This window comes from Scyliorhinus torazame, chromosome 15, assembly GCF_047496885.1.
Source record: "Scyliorhinus torazame isolate Kashiwa2021f chromosome 15, sScyTor2.1, whole genome shotgun sequence".
NCBI lineage: Eukaryota > Metazoa > Chordata > Chondrichthyes > Carcharhiniformes > Scyliorhinidae > Scyliorhinus > Scyliorhinus torazame.
The window spans coordinates 98,466,422-98,485,372 of NC_092721.1; the positions used below are offsets into that span (position 1 = coordinate 98,466,422).

Sequence of the window (18,951 nt, forward strand, 5' to 3'; positions counted from 1 at the left end):
AGGTGCTGGTGATGTGGTACAGGTGATGAGGTGCTGGTGATGAGGTGCTGGTGAGTAGGTGCTGTGATGTAGTCCTGGTGATGTGGTGTGGTGATGTAGTTATGGTAATGAGGTGCTGGTGATCTGGTTTTAATGATGTGATGCTGGTGATGAGGTGCTGGTGATGTTGTGCTGGTGATTTGGTGCTGGTAATGAGGTGTTGGCAATGTACTGGCGTGGTACTGGTTTTGTGTTACTGATGAAGTATTGGTGGTGTGGTACTACTGATGTACTTGTGCTGTGGTACTCGCAATGTACTGGTGATGTGGTGCTGGTGATACACTGCTGATGTGGTGTTGGTGGCTTTGTTGTGGCGGTTGTCAGAGGTTTTTCATTATTATGGTTCATCAACAGTTATAAATGAGTATTATTTGGAAATCACTGGCAATATTCGTATTTTGCGTGTTCATTCAGGATGCCGTCCAGCATTGAGCTGAACGGACGGTCAGTTGGAGTGACACGCACGGTGCGTTATATCTTTAAGCTGTCCTTTACCCTTTAAGTTAACTTGGTCAGATGCTGAAATGTACATCCCCGTCAGTAGATGGCGCCCAAAGTTTAACATTGGCGCACTTCTCAACTCCATTGCAACAGGATTTAATTTCACATCAATTTTCATAATAAAAGAACAAAATAAACGCATTTATTCTTTTGTTGACTTATTCAAATCGTGTCTTTTCATCTACATCGAAACGGAAATCTAATTAAATCAGAAGTTATTTTACATGCATGCATAATGCCAATCTCAGTTGATAAATGGCAAACGTTTAGATGTTTTTTTTTAAAGCACTCGTTAAATTCAGAGTGATTCGGATCCTTGACGCATCCTGCAAATTTCCCCAACCCTAATTAGAGGTAGGGGTGCGCGGCACGGGGAGGGAACACACATTTTAACCCCTGTCTTAAATGGCATTCAGAGCACACACGATTGCTGAGACGATGTTCAGGGACAAGGTGGGGGACAGTTAAACGGCAGCTTGACACGGTGGCGACTCGGTCTGGTCGGCTTTGAGTCTCCTCTGCTCCAGAAGGTACGTGTCTGCAAAAACTGAGCGTCCTCGCTAAACCCCACTCTGAATGTCAACTGCCTCTGAGATCAGTCACGCCGACAGGCAGCTCCTGGGATTATTTTTTCACCAAGTGCCGCCAGATAACACGGAGAGAGCTGGGCGCAAACCGCGGGCAAAGCCACTACCAGAATGTATTCACCTCCCCTTCCTGACCGGGACCGCTCCAGATAGACATTCAGAGATGCCAGCACAGGACGCAGAACCTTTGGGTAAATATAAATTGCAGTTTATTTTACACTGAGAACTCCTCGTGTATTCGTGATCGCACTTACATGGGGAAATATCAAATTGTGTGTTTGATTAAACTAAACTGCTTTCTCTGGTGCAACTGATGTTTTTTAATTTGACTAGAAATGACGGGAGATGGACTTTAGTTATCCCCTTCCCATCCCCTGCTCAGCCCTCCACTTTCAGCAGCTCCCGGGAGCCATCTACCCCCCCCCCCCCCCCCCCCCACCTTTCATCTCACTTCAGTTTGTACTAATGTTGCACCTCCAACTCCCAGTATTTTACAACTAAATGCTCATTGGAAGAAAACCGACATTTCCAAAATCGTAGCAGGCAGATTAATTGTCGAGAAATGAGCAACCGAACAGGTATGTGTATTGGGGGGGGGGGGGGGGAGAGGGGGGATGTATGTGGGGGTGATGGGGGTGTATATGTATATGGGGATCGGGGGATGTGTATGTATATGGGGTGTGTGGGTGTATATGTATGTGGGGATGATGGGGGATGAGTATGTATGTGGGGGATGTGTATATATGGGGATGGGGGATGTGTATGTATATGGGGATGGTTTTTTTATGGGGGGATGTATATGTATATGGGGATGGGGGGTGTATGTATATGGGGGGGGTATATGTATGTGGGCATGACATGTGTGTATATGTATATGGCGATGGGGGGATATGTATGTTTATGGGGATGATTTGGGGATGTGTATGTATATGGGAATGGGGGTGTATATGTATGCTTGGATGATGGGGTGGATGTGTATATATGTGGGGATGTGTATGTATATGGGGATGACGGGGGGGATGTGTATGTATATGGGGATCATGGGTGTGTGTGTATGTATATGGGGATAATGGGGATGTGTATGTTTGTAGGGGTGGGGGAAATGTGTATGTATGTGGGGATGATGGGAGGACGTGTATCTATGTAGGGTTGGGGGGATGTTATGTATATGGAGATAGAGGGGTGTTTGTGTGTATGTGGGGATGATGAGGGTGTGTGTGTATGTATATGGGGATGGGAGTGTATGTGTATGTGGGGATGATGAGAGTGTGTGTATTTGGGGAGTGGGGTGTATATGTATGTGGGGATGATGGGGGATGTGTGTGGGGATGGGGGTATCTGTATGGATGTGGGGATGTGTATGTATATGGGGATGATGGGGGGGATGTGTATGTATATGGGGATGGTGGGATATGTAGGTATATGTGGATGATGGGGAATGTGTATGTGTGTGGGAATGATGGAGGGATGTGTATGTATGTGGGGATGATGGGGAGATGTGTATGTATGTGGTGGTGTGGGGAATGTGTATGCATATGGGGATGATGGTGGTGGTGTGTGTATGTATGTGGGGATGATGGCTTTGTGTGTGTATGAATATGGGGATGAGGGATGTGCACGTATGTGGGGATGATGGGGAGATGAGTATGTATGTGGGGGTGGGGGAAATGTGTATGTATCTGGGATGGAGGGGGTGTAGATGGATGTGGGGATGGGGATATGGATGTATGTGGGGCTTGGGGGAATGTGTATGGATAAAGGGGTGATGGGGATGTATGTATGTGGGGATGATGGGTGTGTGTGTGTGTATGTATGGGGATGGGGGATGTGTATGTATATCGGGATTGGAGGATGGGATGTGTATGTATGTGGGGATGTAGTAGGGGTGTATATGTATATGGTGGTGTGGGGAATGTGTATATGGGGCGGTGGGGGGGCATGTGTACGTATATGACGGTGGGGGGCATGTGTATGTATGTGGTGGTGGGGGATGTTTATGTATGTGGCAGTGGGGCTGATGTCTATATATGTGGGAGTGGGGGGGATGTGTATGTATATGAGGATGGAGGGGGATGTGTATACGTATGGGGATGGAGGGGGGTGTATATGTATGTGGGCATGTGTATGTATATGTGGATGATGGTGGGGTGTGCATGTATGTGGGAATGGGGAATGTGTATGTATATGGGTTGATGGGGGGATGTGTATGTTTGTGGGGATGTGTATGTATGTGGGGATGGGGGATGTGTATATATATGGCGATGATGGGGGGATATGCTTGTATGTGGGGATGGGGATGTTTATGTGTGTGGGGATGGGGGATGTGCATGTATGTGGGGATGTGTATGTATGTGGGGATGGGGGATGTGTATGTATGTGGGATGAGGATGTGTATGTATGTGGGGATGGGGATGTGCATGTATGTGGGGATGTGTATGTATGTGGGGATGGGGGATGTTTATGTATGTGGGGATGGGGAGGTGTCTATTTATGTGGGGATAGGGGGATGTGTATGGATGCGGGAATGTGGGATATGTATGTATGTGGGGATGGAGGATGTCTATGTATGTGGGGATGGGGGATGTCTATGTATGTGGGGATGGGGATGTGTATGGATGTGGGGACGGGGGATGTGTATGAATGTGGGGAAGGGGGATGTGTATGTATGTGGGGATGGGAGCTGTGTATGTATGTGGGGATGTGTATGTGTGTGGGGATGGGGGATGTCTATGTATGTGGGCATGGGGGGATGTGTATGGATGTGGGGATGGGAGCTGTGTATATGCGGGGATGTGTATGTATGTGGGGATGGGGGATGTCTATGTATGTGGGGATGGGGGATGTCTATGTATGTGAGCATGGGGGGATGTGTATGGATGTGGGGATGGGTATGTGTATGTATGTGGGGATGGGGGATGTGTATGTATGTGGGGATGTGTATGTATGTGGGGATGGGGGATGTGTATTTGTGGGGATGATGCGGTGGGTGTATGTCTGTGGGGATGATGGGGGGGCGTATGTCGGTGGGGCTGATGGGAGATGTGTATGTCTGTGGGGATGATGGGGGGGTGTATGTGTGTGGATGATGGGGGTTGTGTCTGTGTGTGGGAATGATGGGGGTGTATATGTCTGTGTGGATGATGGGGGGGGGTGTATGTGTGTGGATGATGGGGGTGTGTATGTGTGTGTGGATGATGGGGGTGTATGTGTGTGGGGATGATGGGGGGGTGTATGTGTGTGGGGATGATGGGGTGTATGTGTGTGGGGATGATGGGGGTGTATGTATGTGGGGATGATGGGGGGGTGTATGTGTGTGGGGATGATGGGGTGTATGTGTGTGGGGATGATGGGGGTGTATGTGTGTAAGGATGATGGGAGTATATGTATGTGGGGATGATGGGGTGTATGTGTGTGGGGATGATGGGGTGTATGTGTGTGGGGATGATGGGAGGTGTATGTGTGTGGGGATGATGGGGGTGTTTGTATGTGGGAACGATGGGCTGTATGTGTGTGGGGATGATGGGGGTGTATGTTTGTGGGGATGATGGGGGGTGTATGTGTGTGTGGATGATGGGGGTGTATGTCTGTGGGGATGATGGGGGGTGTATGTGTGGATGATGGGGGGGGTTATGTGTGTGTGTATGATGGGGGTGTATGTGTGTGGGGATGATGGGGGTGTATGTGTGTGGGGATGATGGGGGGGTGTATGTGTGTGGGGATGATGGGGGGTGTATGTGTGTGGGGATGATGGGGGTGTATGTGTGTGGGGATGATGGGGGGGTGTATGTGTGTGTGGATTATGGGGGGTGTATGTCTGTGCGGATGATGGGGGTGAATGTGTGTGTGGATGTTGCGGGGGGGGGTGTATGTGTGTGGATGATGGGGGGGTGTATGTGTGTGGGGATGATGGGGGGTGTATGTGTGTGTGGATGATGGGGGTGTATGTGTGTGTGGATGATGGGGGGGTGCATGTGTGTGGGGATGATGGGGTGTATGATGTGTGTGGATGATGGGGGTGTATGTGTGTGGGGATGATGGGGGGGTGTATGTGTGTGGGGATGATGGGGTGTATGTGTGTGGGGATGATGGGGGTGTATGTATGTGGGGATGATGGGGTGTATGTGTGTGGGGATGATGGGGGTGTATGTGTGTAAGGATGATGGGGGGTGTATGTGTGTGGGGATGATGGGGTGTATGTGTGTGGGGTTGATGGGGGTGTATGTATGTGGGGATGATGGGGTGTATGTATGTGGGGATGATGGGGTGTATGTGTGTGGGGATGATGGGGGGTGTATGTGTGTGGGGATGATGGGGATGTATGTGTGGGGATGATGGCGGGTGTATGTCTGTGGGGATGATGGGGGTGTATGTGTGTGGGGATAATGGGGGGTGTATGTGTGTGGGGATGATGGAGGTGTATGTGTGTGTGGGGATGATGGGGGTGTATGTGTGTGGGAATGATGGGGGTGTATGTGTGTGGGGATGATGGGGGTGTATGTGTGTGTGGGGATGATGGGGGTGTATGTGTGTGGGGATGATGGGGGTGTATGTGTGTGGGGATAATGGGGGGTGTATGTGTGTGGGGATGATGGGGATGTATGTGTGTGGGGATGATGGGGGTGTATGTGTGTGGGAATGATGGGGGTGTATGTGTGTGGGGATGATGGGGGGTGTATGTGTGTGTGGGGATGATGGGGGTGTATTTGTGTGGGGATGATGGGGGTGTATGTGTGTGGGGATGATGGGGGTGTATGTGTGTGGGGATGATGGGGGTGTGTCTGTGTGTGGGAATGATGAGGGTGTCTGTGTGTGGGGATGATGGGGGTGTGTCTGTGTGTGGGAATGATGAGGGTGTCTGTGTGTGGGGATGATGGGGGTGTATGTGTGTGGGGATGATGGGGGTGTATGTGTGTGGGGATGATGGGGGTGTATGTGTGGGGTTGATGAGGGTGTGTATGTATGTGTGGATGATGGGGGTGTGTATGTGTGTGGGGATGATGGGGGTGTGTCTGTGTGTGGGAATGATGAGGGTGTCTGTGTGTGGGGATGATGGGGGTGTGTGTGTGTGGGGATGATGGGGGTGTATGCGTGTGGGGATGGTGGGGGGCTGTATGTGTGTGGGAACAATGGGGGTGTATGTGTGTGGGGATGGTGGGGGTGTATGTGTGTGGGCATGATGGGGGGGGTGTATGCGTGTGGGGATGGTGGGGGGGTGTATGTGTGTGGGAACGATGGGGGTGTATGTGTGTGGGGATGATGGGGGTGTATGTGTGTGTGGATGATGGGGGGTGTATGTGTGTGGGGATGATGGGGGTGTGTATGTGTGTGGGGATGATGGGGGGTGTATGTGTGTGGGGATGATGGGGGTGTGTGGGGATGATGAGGGTGTATGTGTGTGGGGATGATGGGGGGTGTATGTGTGTGGGGATGATGGGGGTGTGTATGTGTGTGGGGATGATGGGGGTGTATGTGTGTAAGGATGATGGGGGGTGTATGTGTGTGGGGATGATGGGGGTGTGTATGTGTGTGGGGATGATGGGGGAGTGTATGTGTGTGGGGATGATGGGGGTGTGTGGGGATGATGGGGGGTGTATGTGTGTGGGGATGATGGGGGTGTGTGGGGATGATGGGGGGTGTATGTGTGTGGGGATGATGGGGGGTGTATGTGTGTGGGGATGATGGGGGTGTATGTGTGTGGGGATGATGGGGGTGTATGTGTGTGGGGATGATGGGGGGTGTATGTGTGTGGGGATGATGGGGGTGTGTATGTGTGTGGGGATGATGGGGGAGTGTATGTGTGTGTGGGGATGATGGGGGTGTATGTGTGTGGGGATGATGGGGGAGTGTATGTGTGTGTGGGGATGATGGGGGGTGTATGTGTGTGGGGATGATGGGGGTGTATTTGTGTGGGGATGATGGGGGTGTATGTGTGTGGGGATGATGGGGGTGTATTTGTGTGGGGATGATGGGTGTGTATGTGTGTGGGGATGATGGGGGTGTATGTGTGTGGGGATGATGGGGGTGTTTGTGTGTGGGGATGATGGGGGTGTATGTGTGTGGGGATGATGGAGGTGTATGTGTGTGGTGATGATGGGGGGGTGTATGTATGTAGGGATGATGGGGGTGTATGTGTGTGGGGATGATGGGGGTGTATGTGTGTAAGGATGATGGGGGTGTATGTGTGTGGGGATGATGGGGGTGTATGTGTGTAAGGATGATGGGGGTGTATGTGTGTGGGGATGATGGGGGTGTATGTGTGTGGGGATGATGGGGGTGTATGTGTGTAAGGATGATGGGGGTGTATGTGTGTGGGGATGATGGGGGTGTATGTGTGTGGGGATGATGGGGGTGTATCTGTGTGGGGATGATGGGGGTGTATGTGTGTGGGGATGATGGTGTGTGTGTGTGGGGATGATGGGGGGTGTATGTGTGTGGGGATGTTGGGGGTGTATGTGTGTGGGGATGATGGGGGTGTATGTGTGTGGGGATGGTGGGGGGGTGTATGTGTGTGTGGATGATGGGGGTGTATGTCTGTGGGGATGATGGGGGTGTATGTGTGTGGGGATGATGGGGGTGTATGTGTGTGGGGATGATGGGGGTGTATGTGTGTGGGGATGGTGGGGGAGTATGTGTGTGGGGATGATGGGGGTGTATTTGTGTGGGGATGATGGGTGTGTATGTGTGTAAGGATGATGGGGGTGTATGTCTGTGGGGATGATGGGGGGGTGTATGTGTGTGGGGATGATGGGGGTGTATTTGTGTGGGGATGATGGGTGTGTATGTGTGTAAGGATGATGGGGGTGTATGTGTGTGGGGATGATGGGGGTGTGTATGTGTGTGGGGATGATGGGGGGTGTATGTGTGTGGGGATGATGGGGGTGTATGTGTGTGGGGATGATGGGGGTGTATGTGTGTGGGGATGATGGGGGTGTATGTGTGTGGGGATGATGGGGGGGTGTATGTATGTGGGGATGATGGGGGTGTATGTGTGTGTGGGGATGATGGGGGAGTGTATGTGTGTGTGGGGATGATGGGGGTGTATGTGTGTGTGGGGATGATGGGGGTGTACGTGTGTGTGGGGATGATGGGGGAGTGTATGTGTGTGTGGGGATGATGGGGGTGTATGTGTGTGGGGATGATGGGGGTGTATTTGTGTGGGGGTGATGGGGGTGTATGTGTGTGGGGATGATGGGGGTGTATGTCTGTGGGGATGATGGGGGTGTATGTGTGTAAGGATGATGGGGGTATATGTATGTGGGGATGATGGGGGTGTATGTGTGTGGGGATGATGGGGGTGTATGTGTGTGTGTATGATGGGGGTGTATGTGTGTGGGGATAATGGGGGTGTAAGTGTGTGGGGATGATGGGGGTGTATTTGTGTGGGGATGATGGGGGTGTATGTGTGTGGGGATGATGGGGGGGGGTGTATGTGTGTGGGGATGATGGGGGTGTATGTGTGTGGGGATGATGGGGGTGTATGTGTGGGGTTGATGCGGGTGTGTATGTATGTGTGGATGATGGGGGTGTGTATGTGTGTGGGCATGATGGGGGGGTGTGGGGATGATGAGGGTGTATGTGTGTGGGGATGATGGGGGGTGTATGTGTGTGGGGATGATGGGGGGTGTATGTGTGTGGGGATGATGGGGGTGTGTATGTGTGTGGGGATGATGAGGGTGTATGTGTGGGGATGAAGGGGGGTGTCTGTGTGTGAGAATGATGAGGGTGTCTGTGTGTGGGGATGATGGGGGTGTGTGTGTGTGGGGATGATGAGGGTGTATGTGTGTGGGGATGATGGGGGGGGCGGGGGTGTATGTATGTGGGGGTGGGGGAATGCAGCTCTTTTTAACCAAATGACAAAGGGAGCAGTCGCTCTGGGCTTGCATTGGGCAGATTGAGGAGGGGGCGATGGCTTCGGACACCGGGCCGGCGCGCTAGCTATTTAGGTATTTATGTCAAAGACAAGCTGTGAGAGGGACCACCGCACACCTTCAGGCATCAGCGTGTGTTGGGAGGAGGGGTCACAATGTCTTTGTACAGTAACAGCACAATGTCTTCAGAGACTCTGCGAGTGTAAATGCAAGCACCGGGACCTCACTAGAGTAGTGGGTCAAATGGAATGATGGATAAAAGACGAGCGCTGTTCTCTAATGCTTTGAAGGGGCAGTGGATCACTGGGGCAATCTGTCCTCACCCCGTGAGGCGATGCAAGGGATGTAAAGAGCCACCGAGAGCATGAGAATGGTACAGTCCTGACACTCCTTCACCAGTACAGTGTATCTTGTCTCTCTTGGTAGCCTTGGACTGGGATTAAATTTATGCGATGCTTCCAACGAGATGAAGACGTTATGTACAATAAATGATTGGTGCGAATATGTTAATTTATGATTCATTATGCTTTCGAATCTAACATTTGAGTCAAGTCAAAGGATGTTTTTAACGAACAGAATCTATTTTGGAGAGGATGTTGGTACATGCAAGATGACCCTGGTTGCAATGAATAAATACTAGATTTAACCAAAGCATTGGTCAAATATAATGTGATCAGAATGGCAAGAATTACATCGCAGTGGGTAATGTGGATGTGACGCGGTCCATGGAGCAGGATTTGGTGCGAAAGCAGAATAGACCCGAACGGTTCTGCTCCATGTAAATTGTCTGCGCCCAGAGCTAAACATATATATCAGTTTCTTAAACAACCGCGGATTGTTTTTATTTACCGCAGCCAAGGTCTATTTCTAGGAATCAAAAACAACGAAATGTAAAGATTCACAAAATGACATTAATAAAGATTCACAAAATGATATTAACGAAAGGTTGCAACAACTCAAATGAGATGAGTAATAATGAAGTTTATTGACAGCATTGCAATGTTCTTGCGATCAGGTAGTGGGTTGATGAAGATTTGACCATCCTTTTAGCTTTTTGATGGAACTATGATCTGACTCACAGGCGGATATAACCACCCCACAAATAAACAGAAGAAATAACGGTTCAGATTTGGGGTGATTTCCTTGAGAGGTTGCTCCATGCGACACGACAGAACATTTATATTCACATCGTTTGATCTGCCCAATGAGACACAAGTGGTAAACAAGAGTTCTGAATGTAGATGGATTGTCGTTGTACACATTTGTAATGCTGAACACTGTCGATTAATTTAATATAATCGTCCTGCGGTGGACTCAGCTTTAGCCGCCTGAATTATTTTCAATACTCGATGGTCCTTGGGCATGGTGAGGTAAACATTCATAATTCTTCCTCAGGCAGTGTGGCTGTTTGGGATTCTGAAACAGTTAGGGTTAGGGCCTAATGACAGTCAATTGTCAGTGATGGTATTTTGAATGTTATTTTTTTTCCCCTTAACAATAGGCTTCGAGATCGTGCCATCCCGGGAACATCTCAACAAATGATGACCTGTGCTCGAGAAAGATGAAGTTTGGAAGTTCTTGATTTATCCATTTTGTTCATTGGTTAACATCGTCTCTCACCTGCTTTTAGATCCACATAATTTGAACCTCCCATCGCAATGTTTTCCTGAACTTCAAGAACACTTGTAATAAGATGGTTTTGCTACCGTGGCTGATGGTCATATGGACAGTGGGAGATGTTTTCAGGAACTTCCAGTTCGGCGCTTCTGCCCAGTCGGGTGAGCGGAGGGTGGTTGCCCACCAGCAGGGGGACATCGTCATCGGGGCGTTATTCTCGGTCCACCACCAGCCGCCCGCGGACAAGGTCCACGAGAGGAAATGCGGCGCCATACGGGAGCAATATGGCATTCAGAGGGTGGAAGCCATGCTCCACACTCTGGAGCGCATCAACTCAGACCAAATGTTGTTGCCAAACATAACGTTGGGATGTGAAATCAGGGACTCTTGCTGGCATTCCGCTGTGGCTCTCGAGCAAAGCATCGAGTTCATAAGAGACTCGCTGATCTCTAACGAGGAGGAGGAAGGAATAGTGCGCTGTGTTGATGGAACTACCGTGCCGTTCCGAGCCAAGAAACCGATCGTTGGAGTTATCGGGCCTGGTTCCAGCTCTGTGGCCATTCAAGTGCAGAACCTGCTGCAACTCTTCAACATACCTCAGATTGCATACTCCGCCACAAGCATGGATTTAAGTGATAAAACACTCTTTAAATATTTTGTCAGGGTGGTGTCATCTGATGCTCGTCAAGCCCGTGCCATGGTCGATATTGTAAAGAGATACAACTGGACCTACATCTCCGCTATACACACAGAAGGTATTTTGCTATTTGTTTTCCCCTAAATGATTTGTTAATCTGCTTTGAGTATGTCAATGACTAAGTAGGTTTGGATTATCCAGCAGGCCCTTTCATTGCTGGCAAAAGGTTAGCCCAACATCTGCCTGCTCAATAATCCCCAATGCGCATGCTAAAGTATGCAAAGTCGCGTTTTGGTTTATTTTGTATCTTTGTCCTGTTCATTTAGTTTATCCCAACGGAAATCGTTTCTAGTATTGAAAATCTAACCAGTTATTGTTTGTGCCCACGCTTTTAATACTTTGACAGAAAATATTTAGAACTGTTGAAAAGATATGTATTCCTCTCATGTTTGCTCCGAGCATTTCGGTTTCTTGAACTCAGTGCATTATTGTGACCTGCAAGAAATGCGTTTGAAAATTAGTTTGAGTTTAAACCAGATTACTTTGGGTGGTTTTGAGAATGACAAGAACTGTATCTGTTATTGTGCTGAGATATTGAGCACGCGTTGTTGCAGTAGATTCTCGTTTGTAACAGATCAGTGCGAGCAGTAAGATGGTAGAAATGTTTGGAAGTGAACCTGCAAATATAAAGGCCCAGGCCTCTATAATGATGGCCAAGTTCAGTAATAATGTTGTGTTACGGATATCCTATAACCAGTGTATAATGATTTAAGGTTAAGATGGTTTGATACGTTTGAAAGAACTGATGCTAATAATGCTGGATTCCCGCAAAATGAGAAGCAAGGTTAAATCAGGAAGGACTGATTAGAAAATTCCAAACTTTAAGTTTTAGCATTTGAAACAGGAGGGGATTATTGTTGTGAACATGTTTAGTTGAATCCCCAACTCTCAACCAGAATGCAGCTGAGCTCCAAATACATTATAATGGATACATTGACCATAAAGCAAACCACTTTACAGTCAAATTGTATTTATTGCAATCAAATGCACTTTATTACGAGCTTTACCAGGCCACAAAACAAAGCTATACAGACTGACATTGATGAAAGAGAGAAATAAACAAGTTTGAATTCTGTTATATTAAGTAGCCAAATTTTAAAGTGTTACATCCCTCAAATCAATTGGAAAAAAAAGTAATCCACCAAAAACCACTTGATGACAATAAATTACTGCATTTAGTGCGTCTTCAGATTGTGAGTCGCCCCAAAATGAGTTGTCTACTTTGCACAAGGATTGTGATCCTGAAACAAAAACAGCAAATGTTGGAGACACTTTAGCAATCCAGGTACAGCATCTGTGGAAAGAAGCAACAAGTTAACATTTTAGGCCTGTCCTTTCATCAGAGCTGATTATGGTTCTGAGCCTGGAGGACAACTTTAAAGAAACATTTTTGTTTTTAAATCACTTCATGTGCAGGTTAAGAATGTTGAGCTTGACTAGTGAGCTGTTACTGAAGCATTTAACAAGGCAAGATTGGTGTGCATAGCTGCATCTGATGATGTAGAGTTTTCTTTCCTTTGTAACAGCAACATTCTATTCACTTCCATGGTAGACAAATAGGAAAATGTTTAGCAGACTTTCACTGCATGAGTTATGTATAAGCAATATATTGATATACAGAATGAAATACTATAATTACTTAAATTCATACTGCCTTGGGGCAAAGTTAGTCATCGTGACATTCACAGATTTTGACAATTTTTATGCCTGTGCCTATTTGGAAGGTAATTACAGATGTTAGTTTGATTAATTGTTAAGAAGTACACTGGTGGCCTATACTATAACGGGCAGAGCACCCCATTCAGAAGGCTTTTTCTTCCCTGGTAAGATTCAGTTCTGATAATCCAATGACTATTTTGAGAACACATGATGGAATTTTGATCAGACAAGCCCAGTGGTTGGAGACATTAACTTTGAAATATCTAACAAATTTGTACAATAGTCTTCCATCAACAATCTAAGCTAAGGTGTTAACCAATTTAAAGAAATGCGTTAAAACCCATGTCAAAATAGCACACATCAAGTGCCATAAAGGTCACAGCAAATTTTCTATGCCAGATTTCCAAGCATTACCCTTCTAATTAAATACTTCATTAAAGGGAGATGGGTAGGGAATTTGAACTGAGGACTAAACTTAATGCAAAATATTTTGGCTGGAAGCAAATTTGAAGTTATATAATCAAATGATAATACCTCTGAGTTTCTGGAATTTTCAAGGGGATAGTAGAATGCATATATTTCCCTTGTTATGATCTTGGTCGAGACCAGTAACATGTTTATTTATTGATTTCTTTTTAGAATCCAAAAATCCAAGTAGTTATGACGTGAAGGAAGCCACAAAGTTTAAATTAAAAGGATTTTACTGCACAAAAAGCAAAGAACATGAATACTAGTAACTACACTGTATTGTAAAAAGTCAGTTATATTAGAGATATTAAAACTACATTGGGCACAGTTACTTATTTTCTAGAATGAACTTCTTAACGCAAATTTCCTGCTCCACCCATTTGATCTACAACCCTAAACCCAAGCCAGATATTTCATCCTAAATTGGAAGACTGATCACTTGGTTTGAGTACAGCTTCAACGTGAGTGCTGAGATTTCTAGGGCCTTCCATTTACTTCTGGCAAGGTTGTCCCTTCAAGTTTCCACCAATAGTTGTAGACACCCCATTCAACACAGGTGCCACTAGCATCTTAAGCATAGCCATTTCAGGTCAGAACTCTCCTGGCTCTAATATTCTTTCTTGTATCTAAAACTCTCTCTCTCTTTCTCTTTTGAACATGGTTCAACTCACTGTTAAGAGTGCTTCAATTAACAAGAGTTTTAAAACCTTTTAGCCAGTACACAGTATTTCAAATGAACTCTGCTTGAAGAGATGTTTATTGCTCTGCAGTCAGATTGTTCTGAACAGAAGAAAACCCCACTTGAAACAGAACCGTGCCCACAATTTACTCACCCCTTAATTAACTGGTTGACCCTTTTCCTGTATAGTTTATCTCCGAGGCACCTTGATCATGATAATTTATTGGAAACCAGGCGCTTAATCAGAAATCAACTCTGAGAGAAACCTAAACCTTAAAGGGACCATCAGCCAACATAAAAAATAGAATTTTTCTCTCAAAAGCACGTGGGCCAACACACTGCAGTTCCCTAGTTTTCAAGCCCATGCATCATATCTGAGCAGCTTGTGTCAGTCCTCCAAAACTTCTGAATAGCTTGGAGGTGCTTTAAAATTCGAAATTAGTCCAACAGATTATTTCTATCAGTGTTATCTTTCTATCAGTGGCCCGCTAGTCCAATAGTTATGGCATTTACTTGAGAACTGCAAGTTTTAGATTTCAGCAATGTGGTTGACTGTTAACTGTCCTCTGAAATGTTTAGTTCTGAAATGTCAAAGTATGTGCATATTGATTTGTTAGTTCTCACTCAAGTCACTACCAAATCACTCATTATTTCCCTAATGCATGTGACCTATTGAGTTAATTTCATAAATGTGCCTTATATATCCAGTAGTTCATTTCGAACACATAAACTGGACCATTTTGCTCACTTTGCTCTGACTCTTGTATTTAATTTTGTATATGACATTCACAGAGTGGTTTGAGTATTGATACTGTCTGATTCACAACCTTAAAGCAGATTGTTGGTAATCAGAGCCATCAATAAATTATGTTTGTCTTCTGGGAAGTTTTAAAAAAGGAATGCAAAATGTATGGAGGGATGGAGGGGATATTCAATGCAATGCAAATGTAAGGCAGATGGTGACATTTGAATTCAATAAAAAGCTGGGATTAAAAGTCTTAACGATGACCATGAAACCATTGTAGTAAAAACTCATCTGGTTCACTAATGTCCTTTAGGGAGGGAAATCTGTCATCCTTACCTGGTCTGGTCTGCATGTGACAATGTGGTTGACTCTTAAATCCCCTCAGGCATGGGCAATAGATGCTAGCCCAGCTAGTGACGCCCACGTTCCATGAACGAATGAAAAAAACGCAAATGTGGAGTGATTCATTTTGGTAAGAAAAACACAGAGAGACAATGTAAAATAAAGGGTGTAACTCTAAATGGGATGCAGGAGAAGAAGAACCTGGGTGTATTTATGCATAAATCATTGAAAACAGCAGGACAAATGGAAAGAACAGTTAATAAAACATATAGAATTCTGGGCTTTATTAATAGGGGCATCAAGTACAAGAGCAAGGAGGTTGTGTTGAACTTGTATAAGACACTATTTAAACCTCAGCTAAAACATTGAATCAGTTCTCGCTATTGCACTTTAGGAAGGATGTGAAGGCATTAGAAAGGGTGCAGAAAAGATGAATGAGAATGGTTCCAGGGGTGAGGGACTTCAGTTATGAAGATAGATTGGAGAAGTTAGGAATGTTTTCCTTGGAGAAAAGAAGGTGGAGAGGAGATTTGATAGAGGCATTCAAAACCACGAGGGGTCTGAACAGAGGTAAAAGAGAGAAATTGTTCCACCTGTGAAAGGATTGACAACAAGAGCGCAAGGATTTAAAGTAATTAGTAAAAGAAACAAAAGCAATACAAGGACAATTTTTAAAAACGTAGCGAGAAGTTAGGATTTGGAGTGCACTGCCTGAGAGTGTGGTGGAGGCAGGTTCAGTTGAAGCATTTAAAAGGCAATTCGACTGTTATCTGAAAAGAGAGAATACGTAGGGTTACAGAAAGGAGGTGAGAGTATGGCACGAGGCGAGTTGCTCATTCGGGGAGCTGGTGCAGACACGGTAGGTCAAATGGCCATAACAACTCTGTGATACAACTTTGTGATTCTATGTACACACCTTTATATACATTTAGGAAATGCAACAGTGTTGACTTTCTTTCACAATATTTCTGGTAAAGCTGTGGAAGATGCAGGTGGTGTTAGAAAGTGAGCTTCAAGTCGATCAACTACACCTCAAAGTAAAGTTAATTTAACACCAATGATTCTAAGAATTTGATGAGCAGAATTATTCAATGCTCCCGAGTTCCACATGGACCACTGCAGTATAATATAATAATAATCGCTTATTGTCACACGTAGGCTTCAATGAAGTTACTGTGAAAAGCCCCTAGATCAAACTCATTCTCCGAGTTTGGACCAGCTGTTTCTGTCCCTCGGTCCCCTGACATCATCCTGATGAGCAAGAATTCTCAGTGGGCTAATTTCTTTCCAACATTTGAATATTTCTGCCTTTCGATTCCGCCCCTTGCGGCTTGACACGAGTGAGTCACAAGCACATATCTGACTGTCTGTACTGAGAGCCAGTGCTGGAAATACTGCACATGTTTGCCAAACTCAGATGCATGATTTTGCAGGAGACAATGACTATCTGGAGCATTAAATTCAATTTAACTCAATGACCATTGAATTTGTGGTCAATGTTCATAAACCGCTATCGCACAAAGTACTCAAACCAAACTGGAGTTGCTAACAATTTTTGGTGCAGTTTCTTAGGTTGCTATGACTCATTTTTCCAATGTTACATGGAGCTAGTTTGACTATCCGCAACTACTGGTTACCCCTGCTGATGTTGTTGTGTCTGCCCACATGTTAGAGAGGTGCGTGGGTGAAATAGAGATGAAGGTAGCAAGTTGCCTCATTTGAGTCGCACCAGTACAGCCTTAAGTCTAGGGTTAAGAAGCAGAGAATGGCTCTGTTCCTTGAATGGACCATTTTATTAACAAATTTGTTACGGGAGTTTTTAGGAAATATATGTACTTTAGGGTGAAGCTTCTTACAATGATTGAATTGGTAATAAGAATTGCTTAATATATATGGATTTTCAATGCATTGAATTAGTAGACAGTCCCTGAACAGAATTGATTGAATTTGATCTCTGTCTCTAATAATGTCTGTTCTCTCTGAACTGACACTTGTCTGGTTAAATCTTAACCTAGCAGGCTACAAAATTCTGTATTTGTGAAGTGAAAATACAAAAGTACACAGTATCAATGCCAGTAGAGTCCTTTGATAAGGTTGTTTCATTTGTCATAGCTGCTGAAAGGAAGTATATTTTTCGGTTCCCTCACCAATGGAAAGCATATATAAATGAGCCCATTTATAAGATACTTTTCGACTGGCTTCTAATGTCAGCCTTGTAAAGGTTACTAATGCACTTAGAAATGTCAAGTTCTGCATGTCTTTAGGGGACATTGTCTATGAAACTTAATTCAAATCAAACCTGTGTCACTTTGTCAAGCTGTTAATTAGCATATTTACAGTGTCTGTTGCGGATACAACAGACACACAAAATTGAAGGTTTGGTGTGGATGGAAAATGGCTCTGCTGGTTGATGTGGATGGGAGAGAACAGAATAACACTGACACTTTTGGAGGAGGTTACTACCTGAATACCTGCTGTTCCAAGTCACAGAGAAAAGAACATGACAAAGGTTGGGGAAACACCAAAGCAGGCAAATGTTAAATTACAGTAATAATTAGGTGCAAAATTATATTTAGTTAAACCTATATCTGGCAAAATGTGCAATTTTGCGGGATTCTCAGTCATATACATATATATTTTGGTTGCATAGTTTATGGTTTAAGAAATAGTAATGAATGATTTTAAATATAAAAATTATTTGAATGCTCTTAGAACAGTTCATCTATTACAGTCTGACAGCCATTCAAAAATGATTCTGTTATATAGGTAACTAATTCTTTCGGACTGTGAATAAGATATATTCTGAGCAATAAATTATGAATCAATAACTTACAAAAAGATCAGGAATTGCATTTGAATTCATTATTAGCAAATCAGGGGCTAATTTAATAAGAATTAACTGTGATTATTTGGCTAACAGGGATTGGTGCAATATATGTGGATGGAAATGTTTTTGAATTATTCTCTTGAGCAGAAACTGCACCTAGTACAAGTCAGTAGCAATGCATGTTGCTGATTACTAAATTAAAAATAAGGTTGAAAGTGTTATTTTCAACTTTTGAAACTCTAGCCAGTTTAATATCCAGCTTACATTGTATCATCAAGGGACACATTTAATGATAACGCAGATGTTAGTGGAAGAAAGCAGTGTGGCAACCTTCATAACAGTCTTGCAATTCAAGCAATAGTGCCTATTTGAACTTATATATGGCACCAGCAGTTTTGTTACTGTGAGAGCAGGTTCAGATTATCTCACCACTTAAACATTGCATCTGAATTATTACAGGGTACATCACAGTTTCTTTACAGCATAATTGAAGAGGAAACATGGGGGGTGGTGATATGTAGTCTTTTGTCTGCCTGTAGGACACTTTATAATGATACTTTTGAACACCATTCTTGGCCTGATTGCCAACTATAGACCTCTAACGCCTAATTGATTCATGGAAATCTAATGTTTTCAGGATGTTGCTTTGTCAACTATGTCGCATTTCCCCAGCAATTTTACTTGAGTTCTTTCTACTGAGGGAGGGCATTAGTAAGAGAGGCTGTAATTAAAGTTTTATTTAGGCTCTAATGTGAGGGTTTATTTTCAGAGTCAAAATGCAGTATTATGTTCCCAGTATTACAGCCTGCATTTAGAATGACATTCAAATCAGATGGAGGTACACTGATTTAAACACAGATGATGAGTGATGTTTTAGGATTGCTTATAATTATGTACTTTGTAATATTTAATGGAGTGTGTT

At 45.0% G+C, this 18,951-nt stretch overlaps 1 protein-coding gene across 3 annotated transcripts in view; it reads left to right on the top strand.

The window, feature by feature from the left end:
• grm5b (glutamate receptor, metabotropic 5b) overlaps positions 1–18,951 on the top strand; it is a 966,940-nt gene that overhangs the window by 23,726 nt on the left and 924,263 nt on the right. The window contains exons 1-2 of one of the 3 annotated variants that reach the window (XM_072476471.1): positions 963–1,318; positions 10,497–11,367. In XM_072476471.1, coding sequence (XP_072332572.1) covers positions 10,689–11,367 — 679 coding nt within the window. In that variant the 5' untranslated portion in view covers positions 963–1,318; positions 10,497–10,688. Of the gene's footprint in view, positions 1–962; positions 1,319–9,234; positions 9,369–10,496; positions 11,368–18,951 lie in introns of those variants that run through there. The other 2 variants (XM_072476473.1, XM_072476472.1) reach the window with 2 other exon arrangements.